Source organism: Callorhinus ursinus, unplaced genomic scaffold, assembly GCF_003265705.2.
Source record: "Callorhinus ursinus isolate GAN/ISIS: 27379988/994484 unplaced genomic scaffold, GSC_fseal_2.0 scaffold102, whole genome shotgun sequence".
In the NCBI taxonomy this organism is placed as follows: Eukaryota; Metazoa; Chordata; class Mammalia; order Carnivora; family Otariidae; genus Callorhinus; species Callorhinus ursinus.
Genome location: NW_027397164.1, coordinates 187,287 through 211,777, shown reverse-complemented (window position 1 = coordinate 211,777; position 24,491 = coordinate 187,287). Strand labels below are relative to the sequence as shown.

Sequence of the window (24,491 nt, the reverse complement as noted above, 5' to 3'; positions counted from 1 at the left end):
CCCCAGGCCAGCTGCAGAGGAGGCCGGAGCAGGAGTCCGGTTACAGCCGCGGGGCCAGGCCCCCCGGGAAGGTTTTCCTGGGGAAGCTGACAAGCCAGGGCTTCCTCCCAGCCTCCTGTGGATTCTTCTAGCGCCCCCACAGCCTGGAGCCCCTCGAGGGACTGCACGAGGCTATGCGGTAGAATTTGCTCAGTGCTCCTCCCTCACAGTCTCTTTTTGGAATCCTTGAGTTAAGGAGAACAAGATAGGCGAGGGAGGAACCATGTTTATCTGTCACCTACTCGGAGCTCCCCGTCCCAGAAATGACTCCTTTAGGTGCTCAGATGTTTGTGGGGCGGGCATTCCGATGCAGCAGGGCCGGGCTGCTCGGGGTTTAGAATCCTGGGTCCTCCACCTCCTGGCTGCGTGTCCCTGGGCAGGTTACCCAGCCTGTCTGTGCTTCCGAGTCCTCTTCGGAAACACGGGGCTGATGAGAAAAGCGCCTGCCTCACAGGGCTTTTGTGGGGATTCCTTGGGGGAATGTGTGTGAGGTGCTGAGGTCACTGGGCGAATGTCAGCGAGGACTATCATCCCAGAGGAGGAAACAGAAGCTCAGAGAGATGGGGTGACGTGTCTCAGGGCACGCAGTTGGGAAGTGGCAGAGCCAGGATTTGAACCTGCACCTGTCGAACCCCACAGTCCACGCTCCTTCCTCTGTGTCAAGCTCCCCAGAGGGGATGCCTGAGGGCGACTCCTGGTTCTGCCTTTTCTTAGCTGTGTCCTTCTGAGCTAAGCCTCATTTTCATTTGTAAAATATAGAACATAATTCTTAATTTACCCATGATAGGAGAGTCATGAGATCCAGAGGAGAAATGTGTGTGTGGGGCGCCTGGGTGGCTCAGTTGGTTAAGCGACTGCCTTCGGCTCAGGTCATGATCCTGGGGTCCCGGGATCGAGTCCCGCATCAGGCTCCCTGCTCAGCAGGTAGTCTGCTTCTCCCTCTGACCTTCCTCCATCTCATGCTCTCTCTCTACCATTCTCTCTCTCTCTCAATAAATAAATAAAAATCTTTAAAAAAAAAAAAAAAAAGAAATGTGTGTGTGACAGCTAAGTCCCGGGCAAAGCAGAGAGATGAGTCTGGTTCCAGGCAGTGATGCCGTCCTCCCTCCTGGCCTCCAACACCCTGCCCGTTCCAGAAGCCCGATGCCAGTTTCATGAAGAGTGTGTGTGCAGCCTCCAGGCTGCAGGGCTGAGGCCCGTGGGCCCTCCTGGCGTCTTTGGAACCAGCCAGCACACAGTTAGGTCCGTGCCCATTTCGGCCCTGATCCTGTTGCTCTGGGCCGTGGAAAGATTCAGTGGGAGGGGAGCTCTGGCCCGTGTGCTTGGAATGTCATCCTCCCAGAAATTATATTAACCCTCCTGAGAGACCCCAGGGTGTGGGGATCAAGTAGACTGATGGACCGACTGAAATGGCAGTTGGCCCGCCTGGTGACAGGCACTGGCCAGGAAGACCATGTGATCGTTTGCCAAAGAGAACTCCTTTGGGAACGAGAATCCCCCTGATTCCTATTTCCATGCCCCAGATTTCACAGGAGCCGTGGCCTCGGGGGCTGGGGTAGGGGAAGCAGGTGGGTGGAGGTGAGGGGGCCTGGAGAAACTTCAAGAACCTTATCTAAGAGCCTTCCCTTTGCCGTGGAGAAAAACGACTTGAAACCCCCCTAGAGAAGAGTGTGGCTAATTGGCATGTAAGTCGGGGTTAAAGAACGGAAGGAAGAATCTGATTGTTTTTTTAAGTTACTGAGAAAGTGAGAATGTCGCTTTGGGCTGAGAGAAATAATGTTTTTCTGGAGTGCGTCTTTCTTTATGCTACAGACCCTAGTGGGCCGCTGAGACCTGCAAAAAAAAAAAAAAAAGATTTCTTTTAATCCACCTTCCTCTTTGCAAGCAGCAGTAGAAGGGCCTTTAAATCAAATGCAATCAGCAAACTTGTCTCTTGCACTTATTCCCTGCTTCACTCCCTGGAATTTGGCACTTGACGGATTCTGGATCTGACTTAAGGCTTTTTCCAAATCCAAGACTTGGGGCATTTTGTTAACTGTGCAATAAAATAACTTCATAGCGTAGAAGAGGCACATTAAAGAAGTGGTGTGTGTGCTGCTGCTCTCGCTCCTTAAAATGAAAAAAAAAGAAATACAGACCATGTTTCTTTAAAAGTCTCCATCTGCAAATCCCATTAGATGTGCATATAAGGTTTCTGATGATTAATAGTTGCCTGCTCGGGTTTTGGTTGGAGGGGACCGTGTGTGTGCTGCTTAACCCCTCCCTCTCCTCTCTCACGTTTCACTTCAGAAATTTGTCACTCTCTCCCCACCGCAGGATTTAAAAGTGTGTCTCACAGCCCCCGGGCCAGCCCTCTGCAGGCATTCGCCCGGGGCTCCAACACAAGCACTCGTCAGCTGGTGCGTCTGGGTGGCGACAGTGAAAATGTTTAGTGTCATCGGCGACAAATACACGTCCAGGGGACCCCAATAGGCGGGCTGGTGTGGTGGGGGGGGCGGGGGGACAGGCAGGAAGCCAGGAGTTGAAGTCTGACATAGGTGTGTGCACACACATCCGTGTAGCTGGTCACACGTGTGCATACTTGAAGGAGACTTTGGTTTTGGTTTTTGTTTTGGTTCCCAGGGTGAATTTTCTGCTGAATCGTTCCCTCTCTTATTTATTTATTTATCTTTTTTTTTTTTGCATTTTTAAAAAATTTGAATATAAACAAAGTGTAAGAATCCAAACTTTGAAAAGACTGAGGCGCGCGCAGCAGGAGACGCAGATGGATCCCGTGGCCAGCAGCTGCATGAGGAGCCCCCACCCCCCAGCCCCGGGCTGGGGCTGCCTTCGAAATCCCCGCGCAGAAGGCACTGGGGGCTCAGGTCTGCCCCACTACCCGCCAACACCGTTCTCCTTCCACCAGAAACCAGACTTTCCGGCGACAGCAGCGGCAGCGTACCCCGACTTCTCGGCCTCCTGCCTGGCAGCCACCCCACACAGCCTTCCCCGGGAGGAGCGCCTCTTCACTGAGCAGCACCCCGCTTTCCCACAGCCCCCGGACTGGAACTTCCCTGTCTCCGAGGCCCGGCGCAGGCTCAACCCGGGCCCAGCTGGGGGCTCCGGGGAGATGGGGGCCAACAGCCCGGGCCTGGTGGACACGACGGGAGGCCCAGGTGAGGACTACGAAGTCCTCGGGAGCACTGCCCATGAGACAGAGAAGAAGTCAACCAGACGGAAAAAGGAGAGTCCAGGTATGTGACCGAGGAGCAGCTGAGCGTTCCTTTGCTAGGTTGCTTGCCCTCTATGAGTCGAGCTGCCCTGACCATGAATTGCAAACGATATTATCTAATCTACCCAAACGCAGGAGTTGCCTTTGGGGTTTCTTCTACTCAGAGTTCTAGGATTCTCTGGTCATGGAGGCTGTATCTGTGCCCCCAGCACTCCCAGACCCCAGGAAGGTTATGCCAGCAAGTGAATGAAATAAGATCCACAGAGATTGGGAGGACACATGGGATGGAGGCTCGCTGCGGGCTGGCAAGGGCTGGAGAGGGGCTTTCCTGCATCTGGGCTGCCTCCAGGTCATGCTTCTCCCCACCGAGCCCCAGCAGGCTCCAAATGGTCCCAGAGCCAAAGGGCTTGCTCACCGGGGGAGTCAGATGAGATGGGAGCTTGGAGGGCTAGGACGGACGCTGGGACCCCAGGGCATCAAGCAGAGCCAGGACCCTCTGTCTCTAGGATCCTAGAGGCAGAGAAGCAGACGGCTGGGATGGGAGGGGCAAGGGCGAAGAGGAGATGGGGTGCAGAGATTTGGGACAGACTGCCCCCGAGGTGTCTAGCATTCTGCCCGTGTCTGAGCCAAGAGGGCAGCTCCGCGTGCTAAGGTCTGGGCGACCCCCAGGGAAGGCATTCCCTCCCCTCCCCGAAGGGTCCTCCTGAGGGATCACCAGCCTTGGGAAAGTCAGGGAGGCAGGCAGCCAAGGAGACCCAGAGGCCAGAGGATGGAACGGCCTGCTTATTAAGATCCCAGCTCCTGTCCGTCTCCTCCCTGTGGTGGGGACTGGTTTCCTCATCTCTCCATGGGACCCTCCTGGTTTCTCGTGCCGCCCATTCACCTTCTGTCTGGTTCCCTGTCCCCACCTTGCCCCCCGTGTCCTCCTGAACCCATAGAGAACTTTTCTCCCAGGGCTAACCAGGGGCGGGCAGAAAACGAGAGTGTCAACCAACCAACGAGAACACTCTGTGCTTTGATTTTGCAGAACACTTTCCACGTAGCACAGGTTTCCCGAGCATCTTCTCTTTGCGGAGCACTGGCCAAGGCCTGGGGAGGGGGGGGCGGGTTGCAGAGATGACTATGGAGTTCTCACCCGCAGAGGGCTCAGACTAAGAGGGAGGAGAGGCCTGCAGATGCCTGTCTGGCAGTGGATGTGCTATGGACAGAGAGGGGGGTTCAAGGTGCTGCAGGAAACACACGTTAGCTCTTTGGGGTCCCACCACTGTGCGAACTAAGCACAGCGGGTCTTACCAGTATCTCTGTGCTGTACGTGTGGAAAAGCAGAGACAGAGTTTGAGGAGGACCCTGACACAATGGGGTCTAGAGAGCACCCCACTCATCTGGATTGGCTCAGGACTTCTCTGTGTTTAGCCTTGAAAGTCCAGTGTCCCAGGAAACCCCTCGGCCCCGGGGCCAATCAGGACAGTTGGTAACCCCGGGATCAAGCTCAAACCCTGGACCTCAGACCCCAAATCCCACACCCTTCAGCAGATTTCAAGCATAATCCTCATTTTGAAATATTTGGTCTCCACGCTTAAAGAAGCCCCTCTCTGTGCTCACAATGGATGGCCACAGCCTAATAGGAGGGCCCTTTAAGTCCCCAGCTGGTTAAATCCTCAACTCTTCCTAGCCCCTGCTGGAGATGTGCCGAGATGGGGCACTTTCTGCTTCTCCTCACCGAGGGGCTCTCAGCGACTTGGCTCTGCGCCTGGCTGAAGAGCTCTCCCTGCCGGGGGCGCCTGCCCCGTAGCTCCTCCATCTCTGCCCACACTTCCCTTAGCCATATCCAGACACTTTCCAGGGACCTGGGAGCCGAGGCACCGGAAGGCACAGGCAAAGGACTGGGCTTAGGCACAATCATTCTGCGTTCCAGCAAGCCCCACATGTGCCTTCTTTCCTTTGGGTCGTGGCCTGTGGCACTGCGTTAGGGAGCGAGCTCACGTGCCAAGCAGCTGGCCATCCCAAGAGCACGTGGACTCCCTCCACTGAATGTCCTGCAACTCTTCGGGGCGCGGGGGTAGTTCTTATCCAGGAGCGGTCCTGGGCTCCCCCTCCGCATCCCCTCAGGAGCAGCGGCAACGGCAGCAGTCAGGCAGGGCACAGCAAGCTGAGTTTCATTCATTCTCTGGGGTTCCAGACCCGCTCTCTGTTCAGCACGAGAATCTTTCTGTCCCAGCTAGTTGCCTGAGCCTTCCTTTGGAATTGAACTGGAGAGGGCGGAGGCAGGAAAGATTAGCTTCGTAAGAGCCTGAAGGAAGGGAAAAGCAGAGGAGCAAGGCCCCCAACCAACCCTAGGAATCTGGAACCCAAGAGACAAACCCACAAAGAACCCCCATCCCACTCCACCAATTCCGAGCCACCTCGTGGAGTCTCTATTTAAACTTTTGATGTTTTGTTCATCATGGATTTTTTGCATTAACTCTGATTTCTTAAAACATTGCATTAAAAATATTATTCCACTTGATGACTGAGGGGTTTGACACCACTTGCATTTTGCGCCCAACGTGAGCGCCTCACACGTCTCACCCTGGCCCGTGCTAAGCTGTCTCTGAAGGTTAACCAGCCATCGATCGGAAATGTGTTTTCCATAGTTCTTCACGGGCAGGCCGGCAGGTTGGCATGTCAGCACCACAACCATGGGACTTTGGAAAACTTCTTAATTTCCTGGGGCCTCCATTTTCCCAGCTGTAAAACGGGATTCGAACCAAAGTACCTTCCCTACAGTCACTGTGAAGGTTAAAGGCAGTGATCCGTGAGATCAGCCCTGTGCCTGGCATGTGGGTTCAATAAATGGCAGCTGTGTTATTAGGCCCATATTTCCAGAACCAGACTTCAGAACATGTTGGGGGGGGGGGGGGGTGGTCAATGGAATTGAATTTTTCCAAATACGCTGACTCAGAAATTCCTGAATCTGGGGTATAAGACATGGGAACTCCTTGCAATTATTGCTGGTCCTCAAATCCAGTTGTCGTCAGTTAGGAGCTTGGAACCAAGAGACCTGCTGGAGAGGTTGGGGGATGAGGTGTGCTTGGCGAAAGGGTCCTGTACTAGCAGGCCGAGGAGGCTCCAGCAACAGAAAGTTACTGAAAGTTCGTCTCAAGAGGAACGTTCTCTAGTCTCCCCTCTCCTTCGGCCAGCGCCAGCTGCTCCCCTGTCATTCCCACTGGAAGTGGAGCTGATTTGCTCAAGTAAATGATGAGGAAAGCAGGGGTCCCTGGCTTCTGCTCAGAGACCTTCTGTTGGTTCACAGCACAGAACTGATTTAGGAGACCAGTGTGATGTTATCTCACTGCAAACACTCCCAGCCCCTGGCCCAGGGGTGTCAAAGAGCCCTGCTGGCAGGGACAGCTGCAAGGCCACTCTTGTTTGCCCCCGATCTGTCCATCTGTCTGGCTACCGTGGTCGTCTTTAATTTATGGGAATGAGGGATTTCTCGGTGATTTCCTGGCGGGGTTCAAGGGAAGGTCGCGCGTGATCCGCCTGGCTGCAGGTGAATCCGATCGCCCGCCAGGGAGAGCCCCCTGTGCTTGGGCTCAGCCCTGCTCACTGGTGCTCTCACGTACTCCCTCTGCCTTCCTCAGACTCGGCTTGTCAGTCTCCTTCGTCTCCAACACGTGTGCCTCCCCAGGCTTATCCTTCCCTGATTTCTCCCCTGCAAGACGTGATCCCCACCTGCCCCTGTGCAGCCACACAAACTCCCAATTTCTCCTGAGGTTTAAAAACCCTCCCCAGATCGGCCCCTTTCTCCCACCTGCTCTCTGCCACCCATAGCGCCCCCCTGCCCCCCCACCCAGCCTTCCCACCTCTACCCTCCCTGCCACGAGCCACATGGGGTTCACTTGCCCCACAAACACACCCCGCTTTTCTCTCCCCTCAACCCCATTCGCTGAAGCACTTTCCCTTCCATCCCTCCCCCCGCCACTCCTCTGCCTATGGAAGTCCTTATTTTAACATCCAGCTCAAAAGCCACCCTCTCCAAGGATCGTTCTTCTCTTTTTTTAAGTGTATGGCTCCGCTTGCCCATAGCATCACTGCAGTGAAAGCCGTTGAAAAAGTTGCAAGTCTTAGTATCCACTAGAACTTGTGCTGATTTTCTAAATAGGTAGCTCATAACTTCATAAAGGAGTTCTTCTGAGATTTCTTACCATGGGACATCTTGTATTTGAAATCTCCTCCTTAAAAATGATGATCAGGGGCGCCTCACTGGCTCAGTCAGTGTCGTGTGTGACTCTTGATCTCAGAGTCGTGAGTTTGAGCCCCACGTTGGGTTTAGACATTATTGAGAAATAAAATCTTTGAAAAAGTAAATAAGTAAAAATTATGATAAAAGACACATAACACAAAATTTACCATCATGATCATTTAAAAAAATTTTTTTAAAGTTTTCTTTATTTAAGTTATCTCTACACCCCACATGGGGCTTGAACTCATGACCCCGAGATCAAGAGTCATGTGCTCCTCCAGCTGATTTTTAAGCATATGGTAAAGTAGCATTAACTATATGCACATTGTCCTGCAACAGATCTCTAGAACTTTTTCATCTTATAAAACTGAAACCCTATATCTATTGGAAAACAACTCACCTTTTCCCTCTCCCCCAGGCCTGACAAATAGCGATCTATGTTCTGTTTCTTAGAATTAGACTACTTTAGGTTGCCAGTCTGCCCCAGGCTTCGCAGGGGTGGTGGCCAGAGCAAGGCTAATGTGGGACTGTACCATGATATTGGATGAGGAGTAAATCTAAACAGAACACAGAGTAACTTTAGGCCAAAGATAAACCCTTCTCACTTTGTCTTTTAATAGCAAGTATTATTAAAGACTGATCTAAAAAAGAGTTAGACTACTTTAGAAATTTCAGATAAGTGGAATCATGCAATATTTGTCTTTCTGTGATTGACTTATTTTACTTAGCATAATGTCCTCCAGGTTCATCTGTGCTGTAGCAGAGAACAGACTTTCCTTTTTTAAGGATGAATATTATTCCATGGTTGGCATAGACCACATTTTCTTTATCCATTCATCTGTTGATGGACAAACACTTGGGTTGCTTCCAAGTGGGCTATTAGGAATAATTCTGCAATGAACATGGGTGTGCAAATATCTCTTCACAATTCTGCTTTTGAATTCTTCTGGATATATACCCAGAAGTGGAATTTCTGGATCCTACAGTAATTCTATTTGTAATTTTTTGAGGAATTCCCCTACTCTTTTCATATAAGATGATATCTCATCATGGTTTTGATTTGCATTTCCCTAATGCTTGGTGATGTTGAGCATCTTTACATAGACTTGCTGGCCAGTTGTAGATATTTTTTGGAGAGATGTCTATTCAAGTCCTTTGCCCATGTTGCAGTTGAATTGTTTGACTTTTGTTGTTGACTTGTAGGAGTTCTTTATATATTCTGGATATTAATCCCTTATCAGCATATGGGTTGCAAATATTTTTGCCCACTCTATAGGTTGCCTTTGCATTCTGCTGTTGATCCCTTTGCTGCATAGATGTCTTTAGGTTTTTGTTTTTTTTAAAGATTTTATTTATTTATTCATGAGAGACACAGAGAGAGAGAGAGAGCGAGAGAGAGGCAGAGGGAGAAGCAGGCTCCCAAGGAGCAGGGACCCCGATGCGGGACTCGATCCCAGGACTCTGGGATCATGACCTGAGCCGAAGGCAGACGTTTAACCATCTGAGCCACCCAGGCGCCCTGTCTTTAGGTTTGATGTAGTCCCATTTCTCTGTTTTTGCTTTTTGTTGCCTGTGCTTCTGGTGTTATATTCATGAAATCATTGCCAAACCTAATGTCATGAAGATTGTTCCCCATGTTTTCCTCTAGGAGTTTTATAGTATTAGATCTTGTGTTTAAGTTTTTAAACTATTTTATTTATTTATTTTTTTAGAGAGAGAGAGAGAACGTGTGTGGTGGGGGAGGGGCAGAGGTTGAGGGAGAGAGAGAATCTTAAGCAGACTCCATGCCCAGCGTGGAGCCCAATACAGGGTTCAATCTCACGACCCTGAGATAATGATCTGAGCCCAAATCAAGTCGGACGCTTAACCAACTGAGCCACCCCGGTTCCTTTTAAACTATTTTGAGTTAATTTTTTTATATGCTGTAAGGTGAAGGTGCAGCTTTATTCTTTTGCATGTAGATATCCAGTTTTCCCCACATCATCTATTGAAGGTTGTCCTTTCCCCCCTGTGTAGCCTTAGCACCTTTGTTGAAGATCATTTGACCATATATGTGAGGGTTTACTTCATAAGAATTCTGTTCCATCGTTCTCTAGGTCTGACTTTATGCCAATGCCATACTGTTGTGATTATTGCAGCTTTGTAATATGTTTTAAAATCAGAAAGTGTGGGCGCCTGGGTGGCTCAGTTGGTTAAGCGACTGCCTTCGGCTCAGGTCATGATCCTGGAGCCCCTGGATCGAGTCCCGCATCGGGCTCCCTGCGCTTCTCCCTCTGACCCTCCCCCCAACTCATGTGCTTTCTCTCTCTCTCATTCTCTCTCTCTCAAATAAATAAAATCTTAAAAAATAAAAAAATAAAAAATAAATAAAATCAGAAAGTGTGAGGCCTCCATCTTTGTTTCTCTTTCTCAGGATTGTTTTGGCTGCTCAGGGTCCTCTGAAATTTTTTCTATTTTTGCAAAAAATGCCATTGGGATTTTGATAGGAATTACACTGAATCTGTAGATCACTTTGAGTCATAAGGACATTTTAACAATATTAAGTCTTCCAATCTATAAACATAGGATGTCTTCCCATTTTGTTGTGTCGTCTTTCATTTCTTTCAAAATGTTTTGGAGTTTTTAGTGTACATTTCTTTTACCTCCTTAGTTAAGTCTATTCATAAGTGGGTTTTTTTTTCTTTTTGATGCCATTGTCAATGTAAATTATTTCCATAATTTCCCTTTCAGATTGTTCATGGTTTGTGGATAGAAATGCCGCTGATCTTTGTGTGTTGATGTTCTATCCTGTAACTTTGCTGAATTCATTCTTTAGCTCCGAGAGGTTTTTTTTTCTTTTTGTGGAATCTTCAGGGGTTTCCATATACAAGACCATGTCATTTGCAAACAGAGATCATTTTACGCCTTCCTTTCCAATTTAGATGCCTTTTATTTTTTATTTTTTCACCTGATTGCTCTGGCTAGGACCTACAGTATTATGTTGACTAGAAGTAGCAATAATGAGCATCCTTGCTTGTTCCTGATCTTAGAGGAAAAGCTTTCAGTCTTTCATCATTGAGTATGAGTTTACCTTTCATCCAGAGTTATAGCATATGACTGCTTTTCTCCCTAAAACTGAAGTGTCTGGAGGGCCAGGATGGTATCTGATTCACCTATGCCATCTCCCTCGCACCTACTGGAGCATTTACTCCAGGAGGAGCTCATTCCCTGTGTGATCAGTACTCTCCATTACAGCCTGGTGTTCATTCATTCGTTTTCTCCCCTTCTTTCTGAGAGGGCCTCCACTGGCTGGCTTGAGGGTTTCCACCATGTGTGATGTCCTTCTGTAAAATGCATCAGGACTTTTATAGTCTCACTCATGAAACGGTGTGCAGAGAGCCCAACTTTGATCGTAAAACCAGCCCGAATCAAGGCCGGTGCTGGGGTCAGAAAGACACATAAACAGCCACATATGGAGGCTAGGCTGACTCTGCATGATTCCCCATGGGGTACTCAGGTCAGCTCCCAAGTACCAGGGCCACCACGGCTGCTGTGGCTGAGCAATGAGGTGGACCCCATGGCAGGAGAGTTAAGGGGGCCGGCTGTGGCTGGGCAGCTAGAGGGCCCAGCTGTCCTAGGGACACGTGGCTATGTTTCCGGTCTAGAGGAAAGGGCACCTTTTTCTAATTTGCAGAGAGGTCTCCTGTGGACTAGCATCAGCCTTGCCAAGCACCCCTCCTGGCCTTGCTCCCCCTCCTTAGTGGATGAGCACCAGCTGTGAGGATCGGGGGCGGGGGCAGGGGGGCGTCTTCGTCCACCCGGGTTGCCAAAACAAAATACCGTAGACTGGGCGGCTTGAACAACAGACATTTATTTTCTCACAGCTCTGGAAACTAGAAGTCAAAGCTCAAGATGTCAGCCAGTTTTAGTTTCTCTGCAGGCTTCTCTCCTTGGCTGGCAAATGGTCCTCTTCTTGCCACGGCCTCACTCGGTCCTTCCTCTGTGTGTGGGCACCCCCGGTATCTCCCCGTGTGTCCCAGTCTCCTCTCCTTATAAAGACACCGGTCAGATCGGATCAGGGCCCACCCTAACCAGCGCTTCATTTTAACCTAATCATCCCTTGGACGATACTATCTCCAGATAGAGTCACGTTCTGAGGTCCTGGGGGTTAGGACTTGAACATATTTTTTTTTTTAAAGATTTTATTTATTTATTCATGAGAGACAGAGAGAGAAGCAGAGGGAGAAGCAGTCTCCCCGCGGAGCAGGGAGCCCGATGCGGGACTCGATCCCAGGACCCTGGGATCACGACCTGAGCCGAAGGCAGACGCTTAACGACTGAGCCACGCAGAGCCCAGGACGTCGACATATTCACAGGGGAGGCAATTCAGCCCATAAACGAGAGGCAGAGGGACAAGGACAAGGCTCCAGCAGCAGCACCAATGCTCCAGTGAAAAGCAGCATCTCACAGGGGTGCGCGACCCCAGAGTTTTCCTGGCCCCAGGTCCCTTTGGCCCGTCCAGCTTTCCCACTCAGAGCATCGTTTCTGGCTACAAACAGATCCCTGCATGCTTATCTTATACCTACAGGGAGAGACACTTTTAGGAATGTATCTAAAGCAGTGGGCTGTTTGGCAGCGGAAGAAGGAAAGGAGGTGATAATGAAATACACGGACAACGTCCGTGTCACTTGGGTCAGCAGAGGGGCACTGAGTACCATGCTGGGTGATCTCCTATCCATGCCCACCCTCTTTGCTGGGCTGCAGCCTCGTAAAGGGGGGGAGGGCAGGGCAGGGGGGCGGGTTTCAGGGGCTAATGTCAAGTGCACTGACAGGGCAGACCCAGACTGAGTCCCCATCCACAGCTTCCGTTCTGCGTGAGCTCGGGCGAGCCCCACACCTCAGAGTCCCACTCTCTGAAAAATGACCACGGTATCTACACCATAGGGTTGCTATGGGACAAGATGGGATCACAGATGTAAAGACACAGCCAGCACTTGGTAGCCCCTCAGTCCACTGTTCCCAAACCCACAGAGGAGCCCTCCTCTTTTCAAAATCTTCCCTGATCCTGGCGGCATCCCAGGTGGCCTGTGCTCAAAGCCTGGCAAGGCAGGGACCCAAGGACAGAGGGGGCCTCGGAAGGCTGCTACCAGCTGGGCCAGCCTGTGTCTGCAGGCTCACTGGTCCAGGGTCACTGCAGTGCTGGGCAGGGTGTGGTCTGAGGGGCCACAGTGGCGGCAGCCCCTCTCATTCCAACTCAACCCCAGAACCCCCAGCGAGGAAGAAGCCTTAGAAGCCAGAGTGGCCAGTGTGGAAGGAGAGACAGGAACTCCCTATTCCTCCTGCCTCCTGCCTCCTGCCTCCTGGTCAAAGCTCCTGCCCCCTGTCAGGCAGAGGTTGGGGACCCCATCAGGACCCTTAGCCACTGTCTGAACTCAGAGGCATCAGCACAAAACCCATGACCGAGCCCGCTCAGGCCCCACCCAGATACAGTCTGGAAGTTCTGCAGAAAATCAGTATCCACCAAAGCAGCAAAATTCTGACCAGCACCTAAGACATAGGGGCCCAAAGAGCCGTTGGGCTCTAAGAAGGTCAGTGGAGAGGTAGCCTCGGCCCTGCCTACCGCCGGCCAGGCTAGGGGCTCAGGAGTCCCGCCCTACTCGCCTTTTTCTCTGGCTTGAGCAAGTCAGGGCGTCTGGGCCCAGGGAGGTGGGGATGAGCCCAGAGGCAGAGCAGCTCTTTCTGAGGGCAGGACTCGAGGTCCCTGCAGGCCCCGGGAGGCAACCCCTTCCCCCCTGTGCCCTTTCTGCTCACTGAGCTGGGCTTCCCTGGCATCTGGCCAGGATTCCTCCCCCGCCCCCTAACCCAGCATTTTCTAGTTCGTGTTTTCCCTGTTTTCCTTGAACACAGTGGTGGAGGAACAGTGTGAGCAGTGGGGCCTGGTCCTGAAGTCCACACTTCCTTTGGTGACAGCTGAGGGCGACATCTGGAACGTATAAACACAAACGAAGTCCACAGCTGCCCATGCCTCCCCCCAACCCATCTCAGAGGCTTGCTGCGGCTCCCCGCCCTCATTTCCACTGCCTCCCTTTGCCTTCACCTCTTTGCTCCCCTCTTCCACGGTCCCCCACACCCCAGCTCATTGCCCATCCATTCCACTCTCCCTCGTACCTCATAGCCTCACTGCCCCCACCCCACAGGGGTCCCTCAGCAAAGACTACTGTAGCACCAGGCATTTCCATTCCAGAAGAATCTGCTTCTCTCCCAGCAAACATACTTCGAATTCCCCAGCCCCGCTGCTGGGCTCCTCAAAAAGGCTGGGAGCCCTCCCCATGTCTCTTCGGTCACCTACCGGAGAGACTAAGGGCCCAGACATTGAGGTAGGTGGGCCTCACGGGGACCCAACGAGAAAGGAAGCCAGGGAGGTCCTGGATGCAAATGCCCAACTGGTCTCGGGCTGGTTCCATCTGGGTCCTGTCTATTTTGATGGGCTTCGACTCCTCCTGAAGTTGAAAGTATCAGAACTAACAAGGATGTCAAAGGCCAGCACTGTGACAGCCCAGGAAGCCCCAGACACCGTTTTCAGAGGGTTTGCCAAGGTCTCGCCTGCTGACATTATGCCCCAGGGATTCCCCTCCCCCTCCGCGTCCCCGACGCGCACACGGACACATCCCTGGGGTGAGCACGGCCTTCATGCTGGCCACCCCCCTCCCAGGGTAGCCCCGGAGTGGTCCCGGGGAATTCCAGCAAGCCTTTTAGTCTCTGGGTCTTCATTTCCTCCTCTGTTCAATGGGCTGATGTGTACCTTACCTACCCTACAGTATACGTAAAGGACACAACAGGAAGCGGCCTGATGTGTGGAAATAGCTTCCTGTCACGGAAATCTGGGTTTGCAGTCCAGCCCCATCTTGAGGCCCTCTCTCGCCTACTCTAGGCTCTGCTGTAAAATGGAAAGGTGCCCAGAGATCAGCTCTAAGCCTCTTCCGGCACTACTGGTCTAGGATTCCGTAGTATATATGCAAGCCCCAAAGACGTTTACCTCTGGGGAAAAGAGATCCATTGTCAACTGCGGAAGTGTTATTTGAATGTACCGCATGTGACTTTCTATCTGGTCTTGGATAGGAATTTATGTAAAACGCTGTGACAACTTGGGAGTAGGGATACAGGCCTCCAAAAAGCCGTGCTCCCCAGAGTCTGTCTGAACTTCCTTGTGGCTCCGATAAAGCTGTCTGCTAACTTTAGGAAGGCCTGCCAAAACTGACAGCTTTTTGTGAAATAATTTACCTTGGATGGTGTAAAAGCTCCCGGTGCAGACCGCAATCACACATACATCCTGTTTGCATTGCTCTGGGCACGACGGCCCTGACACGGCCCGGCCGGCCAGCCAGCCGGCTCTGGCTCGGAGGGTCCCGCGCAGGGGCTGGGGCAGGACGGAGCTGCTCCTCCTGAGCCCCAGAAGGCAGCCTGCTGAGCACCAGCCTCCTCCCTCTGAACCCCTGCCCCTGAAAGAGAAGCAGGGCCAGGACGCCTGAGATGTGACTCTGGTCCGTGCTAGTGCCTGTGCCTGGACTCACACCTCCGCTGGAAGGCTGACATAACAGTGACCAGACACAGACCCAAGCAGAGACGCAGAGAAGTAGCGGAGAAGGGAAAACAGTTAAAAGGCCAGACGCTGGGAAGGCATCCCTTTCACACAGCTCTGGAGACGTGCTAGCTTGACAAACGTCTTCTCGAACCTCCACCGTGAATCACCTCTGCAGTGATATCTCCAGGGGAACCTGTGCTTACGGTTCTTTCGGACGGAGGGTCACCAGTGCGCCGGGCACGGTGCTCGGGGTTAACACGCGGTATCCGCAGCATTTTACCTTCTCGGCAGCCTTCCGAGCATGGGGCATGTAGCTGTTCTTGTTTTGCAAAGGAGGAAACTGAAGTTCAGAGAACGTGAGACACTTGCCCAAGGTCAGAGAGCTCTTTCTTGGAGCCTGCTCAGGCCCAGATTCTCCAAGGGCTCCTCAGACACATCTCCTCCATTTGGCTCGGGTTGGGGAGCTTTGCACATCAGCGGGAGACAGAAACTCCCTGGCATAGCCCTGACCTGTGAGCTGAAGACCTTGGGAAGGCCGGGGAGGGCCTGGGGACAGAGCACACAGCAAGACTCCAGATCTGACTGAAGGGAGGAACTAGGAGCCCAGACAAGAATATTTGCAACCGGAGGGGGCCTCAATTTCAAGGCCAGGGGTTCTTAACAGGAGAGAGAGTAGGAAGAGGAGAAGAGATGTCAGGGCTGCATACTGGGAAAGGACTCTGACACCAGTCCAATCCCGTGCTCCTCCCCATGAGGAAACTGAGGCCCAGAGTAGGAGGCAGGCACCTCATCGAAGGTGTACTCTCCTGGGATCAAACTGTCCTGAGGGTAGTGTGCATGTGAGCGGGCAGACTAACCCCCATCCCCCTCCCAGCCAGAAATGGCTCCCGGTTTGTCTTCATCCTTCTTTTTCTATGTTGATGACAATGTTGCAGAACAAAGAGAACCAGAACTTCCACTTTGATTGCCATAGCTAGCCTCCCATACTTCAGGCCCTCTTGTCATTTCTAACAGTGATGAGAGGCCTTCTTCCCTGAGAAGCTGATGAGCAGGTGTCCTCTGGGTGCTGCTCTCCCAACCCCCTTCGCGGTTGTTGCCCCAGGTTCACTGACTTCCCGGCCCCAGCTCCTCTGTCCCATTTCCTCTTCTTTCCCACCCTGAGGCCCAGCGCCTACCTCGGGACAGTGAGGAGGTGGGCAGGGAGGGGCCCAGTAACCAGTCCAAGATCAGCTCAAAGGGGTCCTCTCCCTACCTCCCCTCATCTCTCTTGGGAGGCTAAGGTGCAGGACTGGAGACAGTGGGCTGTTTTCTGGGCTTTCATAGGCGCCCGTGTGCCCCTAAACAGGCCTAGGAGAAGGGGAGTGTGGGTGAGGGCATCAACCCAGTACAGGGCCTCCAGGAGCACTGGGTGGGGAGACTCTGGGTCCAGTCCTGAGCCTGCCAGATGCAGATGGAGAAACTGAGGCCAGCATTGACCACTGCACCTCTAGTCAGATGAATCTGGGTCCCAATCTCAGTTCTGCACCCCGCCCCCCACCAAACTGCTGGACACACCAGGCAAGTTCCTGCGCCTTTCTGAGGCTGCTTCCTCCTCTGAATACTGGGTTGGATCTAGCAAATGTTTAGCAAGTACCGTACCAGGTACAGGAACAAGTGAGAAAAAGCAGTTTCATCCATGGGGGGAGAAAGAGAGCACTATTAATCAAATTATCACACAACTCCACTTGATGATGCTAAAGGGGACAATAATAGTAGCTCCTCCTAGGGGTGTTTTGTGGAAATGATTAAATGGATCTGAGAACATAGAAGCCTTCAAGAAACCACAGCTGGTACTATCCCAGCCCCTCAGATGGCATCTCTCAGAGTGGAAGAATTGGAAGAATATGTTTTTGTTCAAGCACTTTAAAGTTTTAAAAGCATTTTCCCCACACAAGAGCTGGTCCAGGCTTCCCAGTAACCCTGGGAGGTAGGTGCTTTATTTTCTCCAATTTCTTGATGAGGCAACTGAAGCCCAGAGAGGTGAAGTGACTTCCTCAAAGGCCCCCAGCGAGGAGATGGAGGCCTCAAACCTTGACACGAGTCATCTTGGTTTCACACCCCCTCAGTCGTGAAAGGGAAGGGCTGGGAACCACCCTGAGCCCTGGGACAGGAGTGGGTAGGAAATGAGCTGGGTCTCTGCCCGCCGGGATGTGCTCCGGGAATGCTGCCCTCCCTTCCCGGGCCGGTGGCAGCCAAGGCCGGCGCACTGCTGGGGATCCCCGGCCGGGGGTGTGCTGCGCGTCCTTCCCTCCAGCCCACGCTCCCGCTCCCGCTGGAGGGGTCTAGGCCAGCCTTCCCCCGAGCCTGTGGGACGCGCCCCTTCCTGCCTCGGGGCGCGCCCCGCTGGTGGCCAACCCCCGAGACCGGGCAGCCGGGCACAGGGGAGCCCCCGGGGGGAAGGCGCCCCTCCGCCTTCTCGGTTCCCGCAGGGGCACCCCCGATCGCTTTACTATGCCCCCCCCCCCACCGAGCCGCCTCCCCCCCACCCCCAGCTCCTCTCCCGGCTCCTGCGCGGCGGGGACGGAGGGCCTGGAAACTGAAACACAAGGGACTGAATGGAAAGCAGGAGAAGGAACCGCGGAGAAGGAAACCAGGGCGCTGAGGTTCCCGACTGGACCAGGGCTGACGAGGGGTCTCCACCTCCCCACGCGCTCCGCAATGTGGCTGCTTTGGGGGGGGGGTCTTCCCTGCCCTCTACAAACCCGTCTAAAAGCCCCCACCTCCGGGCCAGCCCCCGACAACAGGGACTCCCCCCCACACACAACCAGGACTCCCCGCCACACACACCCGGGCACGCATGAGGTCCCTAAGGGGGTACAAGGTGGGGGCACCGCTTTCAGTAAAGCACCTAACTCTGAGCCACGGGGACTTCGGGTCCGTAAAAGGACAATGAAATGAAAGACTTCCAAATTTTAGAGCCTGTAGCCATTCACCGGACACGTGGCCGGCATTGTTAATTGTGTGGGTGATTGGTCTCCATCGGGCTGCCTCCCCACCCAGCTCCACCACTGAAGTGAAGGTAGAACCGCCTCTCAGCTTGCTGGGGGGCGGGGGGCGGGGGGGGGAATAACATATAGTCCCTGTCGTTTGTACAGCACTCTACAGTTTGTAACCCCTTCTTACGTGGATTTTATTTGAACAGCATGTGAGTCAAACTGACTGGGTTTGATTTCTGCCTCAGCCAGTCACTGGCTGGACCAACTAGATGAACTTGAACAACTGTTTAAATGTCTCTGGGTTTACTTTTCTGGTCTATACAGTGTGGGGCTAATACAAGAACTCACCTGGCTGAGTTATTGGGAGGATTAAGTGGCTGATACATGTAAGGTGTTTGCTCCCCGCATCCCTGTTAGCCGCTATGATGGAGCTCCTGCTGTGTCTAATGCAGAGCCCAGAACCTTCCAGACTTGGCCCCTCCTGCTATCAAAGTGGGAAAGAAGCTTAAAGCAGCACTTCTCAATTTACATGTGCACACAACTCCCCTGGGGATCCGGCTAAAATGTGATTCTGATTCAGCAGGTCATGGGTAGGGCCTGAGATCCTGCAAGTCTGACCAACTTCCGGGCCCTGCTGCTGTGGCCATGGCACCCTCTGAGAAGTGAGGTCTTAGAGCAGGGGTTTGTAAACTTGACCGTGTGTCACAATCACCTTGAAGACTTATTGCTGGGCCCCACCCCCAGAATGTCTGATTCAGTAGGTCTGGGATGAGGCCCCAGGATATGCATTTCTGACAGTTCTCAGGTGATGGTGATGTCTCTGAGGACAGAGAGCCTCAGTTTTAGAACCTTTGCCCCACAAACTTATAGCCACTACTAGTGTCAAATGGGGGGTGGGGGGAGTGGAGGTTGGATAGTAGAAATCATTAAACAGCCAAGAGCAGCTTCTTGTGCTTTGGGGATAAAAAAAAAAGTTTGGGGTAGGGGCGCCTGTGTGGCTCAGCCCTTAAGCGTCTGCCTTCCGCTGGAGTCACGATCCAGGAATGCTGGGATTGAGTCCGGGGATCGAGCCCTGCATCGCGGGCTCCCTGCTCAGCAGGGAGTCTGCTTCTCCCTCTTCCCCTCACCCCGCTCATGCTCTCTCTCTCTCTCTCTCAAATAAATAAATAAAATCTTAAAAAAAAAAAAGTTTGGGGTGGGGGGTGGATGCACCTGAGGCCGGGAGCCAGAAGACTTCCCAGTTCTCAGGGGGTTAAAGCACTAGAAGGAATGATAAAGGGACAATGTGGGTTCTTTCTCAATATCCTTTAAAAAACAAGAGAGACAGGGGCGCCTGGGTGGTTCAGTTGGTTAAGCATCTGCCTTCAGCTCATGTCATGATCCCAGGGTCCTGGGATCGAGTCCCGCATCAGGCTCCCTGCTTGGTGGAGGTTTGCTTCTCCCTCTCCCTCTGCCCCTCCCCTCTGCCCATGCTCATGCGCGCGCTCTTTCTCTCTCAAATAAATAAATACAATCTTTAATAGAAAATAAAATAAAAAATAAAAACAAGAGAGACAGGAAAGGCTGCGCTGCCCTGACTCTTAAGGACAAAGGAAAGGGAACCTCTGCGGCTCACATGTTCCTGTTTGGGATGCTTTCTCCCCAGACAACCAGGAGAGCCGAGGGAAGCCCGAGGGCAGCAGCAAGGCTCGCAAGGAGAGGACAGCCTTCACCAAGGAGCAGCTGCGGGAGCTCGAGGCCGAGTTTGCGCACCATAACTACCTGACCCGGCTTCGGAGATACGAGATCGCCGTGAACCTGGACCTCTCCGAGCGGCAGGTGCGGTCCAGGGGGCCCGAGCTCCTCTGGCCATCCCTCCTGTCCTCTGCTCTCTCATCCCCCAACCTTCCCACCACTCCTCCCTGAACCTTCTCCTTTCTCTTCTCCCTCTGCCCAGTCCAGTGGTTCTCAACTGTGCCTCTACCTGAATCACTGGCAGAGAGTTTAACAACATCGATGTCTGGCTTTAGAGACTGTTTCCATTGGTCTGGGATAGAGTCCAGACATCAGCATTTTTTCAGAGTTCCCCTAGGTGGTTCTCACGTGCAGCCAGGGTTGGAACCTCTGATCTGGTTATTCCCAAACTTAAGCGTGCACTGGAATCACCTCAGCCCTTGTTTAAAATGCAGATTCGAAGGGGCGCCTGGCTGGCTCAGTCAGTGGAGCAGACGACTCTTGATCTGGGGGTCATGAGTTCAAGCCCCATGCTGGGTGTACAGATGGATTACTTCAAAAATAAAATTTAAAACTCAAAAAACAAATGCAGATTCCATAACTCTGGAGAGTGACTTTGCAGTAACAATAAGTGGGACTGGGAGTCTGCATTTCTAGTAAGTTCCCCAGGTGGTTCCTGGACACCTCTAAAAAAACTTCCTAGCCCTTTTGTTTGGGGTTTTCCCTCAGAGCCTTCCACCCACACCCACGTTCTAACATGGAGTAAAGTATTATAATAATAATGGTATTTGATAGCAGCTTTCACTTGATGAGGGGCTCTGCCAGAGTGCTCGGTTTAGAAAACTAAGATTCAGATCCTGCCTCTACCACCTCCTAGCCCTGTGACCTCTGGGACATGTCTCCTGACCTCTCTGGGTCTCCAGGGTCATGACCCCACCCTGCAGGTAATGCTGAAGCTAAGATGAGAAAATACGCAGACCAGAGCTATCTAAACTGACAAGTGTTTTACGAACGTGCCTCAGGATGAGGCTGGTGATCCTCTGCTCCCAGACCCCTGGGTAACAGAAGCTAGAGGGAGGAGGTGTTGACACCGGAGGTGGGGGGGGGGCATGTGAAAGTAGGTGGGGCCAAATGCCAAGTGACTTTTAGACCCTGTCCCCAGACTGGCAGGCTCTCTGACACAAAGACAGGGAGACACAAGAGAGGTCTCTGGGCAGATTGATGTGTCCTCCCTTTTGTCTTGATTCCTGGTGCCTTTGGAGGAGCGGGAGAGGACAAGTGGAGGTTCCAGTTGGGGCCCCTAGAACTGCAAACTGCTGTCTTGAGCATCAATATGGGGAGGTAATTGTACCTCCCTTGATGACCAGGTTCCTTTGCTTCCTCCATCAGGTCAAAGTGTGGTTCCAGAACCGAAGGATGAAGTGGAAGCGTGTGAAAGGGGGTCAGCCAATCTCCCCCAATGGGCAGGACCCTGAGGATGGGGACTCTGCTGCCTCTCCAAGTTCAGAGTGAGATTCTCCAAGAAGAAAGAAAGACTGAGGACTGAGCCCCCTACCCAGCTACCCTCACCCCAGTCCTCACCCAACCCCTCTTTCACCTTCTCCCACCACCCCCCTTCCCAGGGCAACCTCTCCACGTCTTGCAATGACTCTTAAACACAAAGCTGTCCAGCATCCCTGGGAGCCTTGAAGTTTCCCAGAAAGTTCTCTCCAGTTTTGCTCTGTCTTAGCAGCCCCTTCCCCAAGGCCATTACTTCCCACAGTTCTCATGGAATCATACAGAAGCCCGACTGGACCCAAGCGAATCTGGGAACAGCTCCAGACACACTGCTGCTTGGGGTCTCTCAGCTGCTGCCCACCTCTCCTGCTACCCCCTCCCTCCGACGCCAGCCAGCCCTCCTCCAGGCCCGGACACCACCTGGTCTGCTGGGTGAGGAGCCTTGGGACCAGCTAGTGACCTGTGAAACCAAATACTCCAAAGGAAGGAAATGACTGGAACACATACACACAGCCTAGACCACCCTTCCTTCCTGGGTTCCGTATCTGAGGCTTTGGGGAGCCTTCAGTTGTCCCGAAACCCCAGGGAGAATCATTATGAGGAGAGTTGAGGACAGAAACTCAGCGGCTGCCAATCAGAAACCCAGTCCTTGTCTCCCAAAGTTGTTGGCTGAGCAGGCAAGTTTATAACACGGGCTGGAGTGGGACAGTCGGAGAAACAGCCTGGTGTAGGTGGTCCCCATACGGGCCCGTTCACACTGGCTTGACTGCGTGGCTAAGAACGGACCCAGGACAGCACCTGCCTCTTCGGAGTCGATTCAGGGATAGAGCTGGGACTGCTGAGCCGCGCCCCAGAGCCACGGAGCAGCTATTCCTTTTAAATCCGCAGTTTGGGGATTGAACACCTATCCAGACGCTCACATTATTGAGTTGGGGGCTGGGAAGTGTCCCCCATGTCCCGAGGATGAAGAGATCGTACTAAGCCCAGTGAGTGACAGCCTAGAAATGTGGAACCCTGCAGTAGAAGTATCGTGTGCTTTCAAGGGACCCTGTCTGCAAATGGGGACAAAAAACCAATCCCTCTTTCTCCATGGGATGCATCTGAGCCCTTCCAATGTGTTCCACGATTGCCGTTATGACGGGAGGAGCTGCTAAGTTTATGTTCGGGAACTGCCCAGATCTTCTGGGGTGACACTCCAGGACTGATGGCCAAACAGCTTGGGGTGACCCAAGCCTTGGAGAGAGACCCCTGCTGGCCTCAGTACTCTGTCTCCCAACACCAGCTGGTGTTGCAGAGGGAGGTCAGCAAGAGTTTGGAGCTCTTGTGTGTAGATTTAATCACTCACATGTAAAAAAAAAAAAAACCCCACCTCCCCATCCCGAAAGGACAACCGCTCTGGAAAATGATTGCCAAACGAGATGGCTGGTTAGAGCACGTGTCATTTTTTCTAAAGCATATTTCATATATTTTCTTAAGATTACGTCAAGTTAACGGTGCAAGGTTAATTCACTTAGTAAGAAAACTCTTGGAGAAATAAAATCAATAAAAGAGCGTAGTTCTCAGGCCTTTTTCTTTGTAGAGCTAAGAACCGTGTTCTCTCTGTGGGCAACCCTCTGATGCTCGTGTGGTGATCAGCTGGATAATGTCTAAAAACAAAGAAAAAAAAGGGAAGAAATCACTTAGATCAAGGTATCCCCTTTTAGGTTCTTCAAAATGTGGGGGTGCAAATGTCATCATTGGAAAAACTATGTTGCTCGCCCTTTGTAACTGCATTGTCATCCCCCCTTATAAAATGTTAGCTGTCAGTTTCCCTAACCTACGGCTTATCAAATCATTGAAGTTCTGTAAGCAAAAGATGAATTCTTTTGTTACTAAAGGAATTTTGGCCATAAACTAACCACCCCTAATTTGGGGGGGGGAGCAGAGGGAGAGGAAGAGAGAGAATCTCAAGGAGACCCCCCCGGCTAAACGAAGAGCCTGAATGGGACTCGATCTCACGACCCTGAGATCATGACCTGAGCCGAAATCAAAAATCAGACGCTCAGGTACCCCGGATGACTGAGGCACCCAGGTGCCCCCCCCCCTAATTTTTAAGTTCAGAATTTGTAGGTTTTGTGTCTCAGGATAAAACAATATACATCAATAGTAATAAAAAATGCCACAAGAAGAAATGTCCTCAATTTTATGTCTTTTTAATTAAAAAAGATTTGTCTCACCAAGATGTTAGCCATGGACAAAATAGAACTGGCTACAGAGAGGGGATGGAAGGAGCCAAGAGAGGAGACCAGGCCAGGATTCGGCCTTGAGGCAGTCTGGGCCCAGCGTGGGCACTGACCAGAAATGACATCATCAGGAGCTAACAGAGGAAAGCAGACCCACAAAATCAAGGTGCCAAAGAGAAGGTTCAGGTTCAAAGACAAGCAAAACAGACAACCTCAAGCATTCCAACACTCCCTCCTAACTCTACTCCCCTGGCTTCAGAAGATAGTGACCTCTCCTGCTTTTCCTTGTCTATCCAGAACGTTCCTTCTCTGTCTCCACTGCTTTTGCCCCCACTGCTGGTTCCCGAGCTTTCTGCCTTCTACCTACTGCCTTCTCCACTCTTCACGCTCTGCCCAGATGGTCCCATCTACCTACAAGATTTTTATCGAGGCAAAATATGCATAACATAAAATTTTAACCATTTTTATTTTTATTTTTTTTAAAGATTTATTTATTTATTTGAGAGAGTGAGAATGAGAGAGAGAGAGCACCTGAGAGGGGGGAGGATCAGAGGGAGAAGCAGGCCCCTCGCCGAGCAGGGAGCCCGATGCGGGACTCGATCCCGGGACTCCAGGATCATGACCTGAGCCGAAGGCGGCCGCCCAACCGACTGAGCCACCCAGGCGCCCCAATTTTAACCATTTTTAGACATACACTTCTGTGTCGTTAAGTACTGTCCCACTGTTGTACAACCATTGTCACTATCCGTCTCCGGAACTTTTTCATCTTCCCAAACTGAAACTCTATACCCATGGAGAAAGAGCTCCCCATTCCCTCCTCCCTTCCATCCACCTACATTTATATAGCGTTTACTCTGTACTGTGTTGGGCACTATTCTAAGTATTTTATGTAGCCATCCCAAGAGGTAGTAGCAGTATTCCTGTTTTACTGATGACGTGACCAAAGCAGGGAGAAGTTGAGTAAACCACCAAGGTTTTATAGCTGGTTAGTGGTTGTGGTAGAGCATATGATTGGGCCCAATTATTTCCTCCCTTCTCCAGTAGGGTA

General features: G+C 52.1%; 1 protein-coding gene across 6 annotated transcripts; it reads left to right on the top strand.

The window, feature by feature from the left end:
• The first annotated feature begins 1,602 nt into the window (after positions 1-1,602).
• Positions 1,603-22,772, top strand: MEOX1 (mesenchyme homeobox 1). 6 transcript variants are annotated; one of them, XM_073889114.1, is made up of 4 exons: positions 1,603-1,724; positions 2,945-3,272; positions 19,657-19,829; positions 21,114-22,772. In XM_073889114.1, the coding sequence occupies exons 2-4, from the start codon at positions 3,149-3,151 to the stop codon at positions 21,234-21,236; spliced, it is 420 nt and encodes a 139-aa protein (XP_073745215.1). In that variant the 5' UTR covers positions 1,603-1,724; positions 2,945-3,148; the 3' UTR covers positions 21,237-22,772. The 6 variants fall into 6 exon arrangements, with proteins under 6 accessions (XP_073745215.1, XP_073745213.1, XP_073745214.1 ...); XM_073889112.1 differs by having other exon boundaries at positions 1,608-1,724; positions 2,752-3,272; XM_073889113.1 differs by lacking the exon at positions 1,603-1,724 and adding an exon at positions 2,346-2,438.
• Positions 22,773-24,491: the final 1,719 nt, after the last annotated feature.

What these genes read in the sequence shown, in the direction of transcription:
- MEOX1 (XM_073889112.1), top strand. Translation starts at nt 2,804, where the DNA reads ATGGATCCCGTGGCCAGCAGCTGCATGAGGAGCCCCCACCCCCCAGCC. An exon ending in ACGGAAAAAGGAGAGTCCAG is followed by an intron (nt 3,273 to 19,656) that starts GTATGTGACCGA and finishes CTTTCTCCCCAG; the next exon opens with ACAACCAGGAGAGCCGAGGG. An exon ending in TGGACCTCTCCGAGCGGCAG is followed by an intron (nt 19,830 to 21,113) that starts GTGCGGTCCAGG and finishes TTCCTCCATCAG; the next exon opens with GTCAAAGTGTGGTTCCAGAA.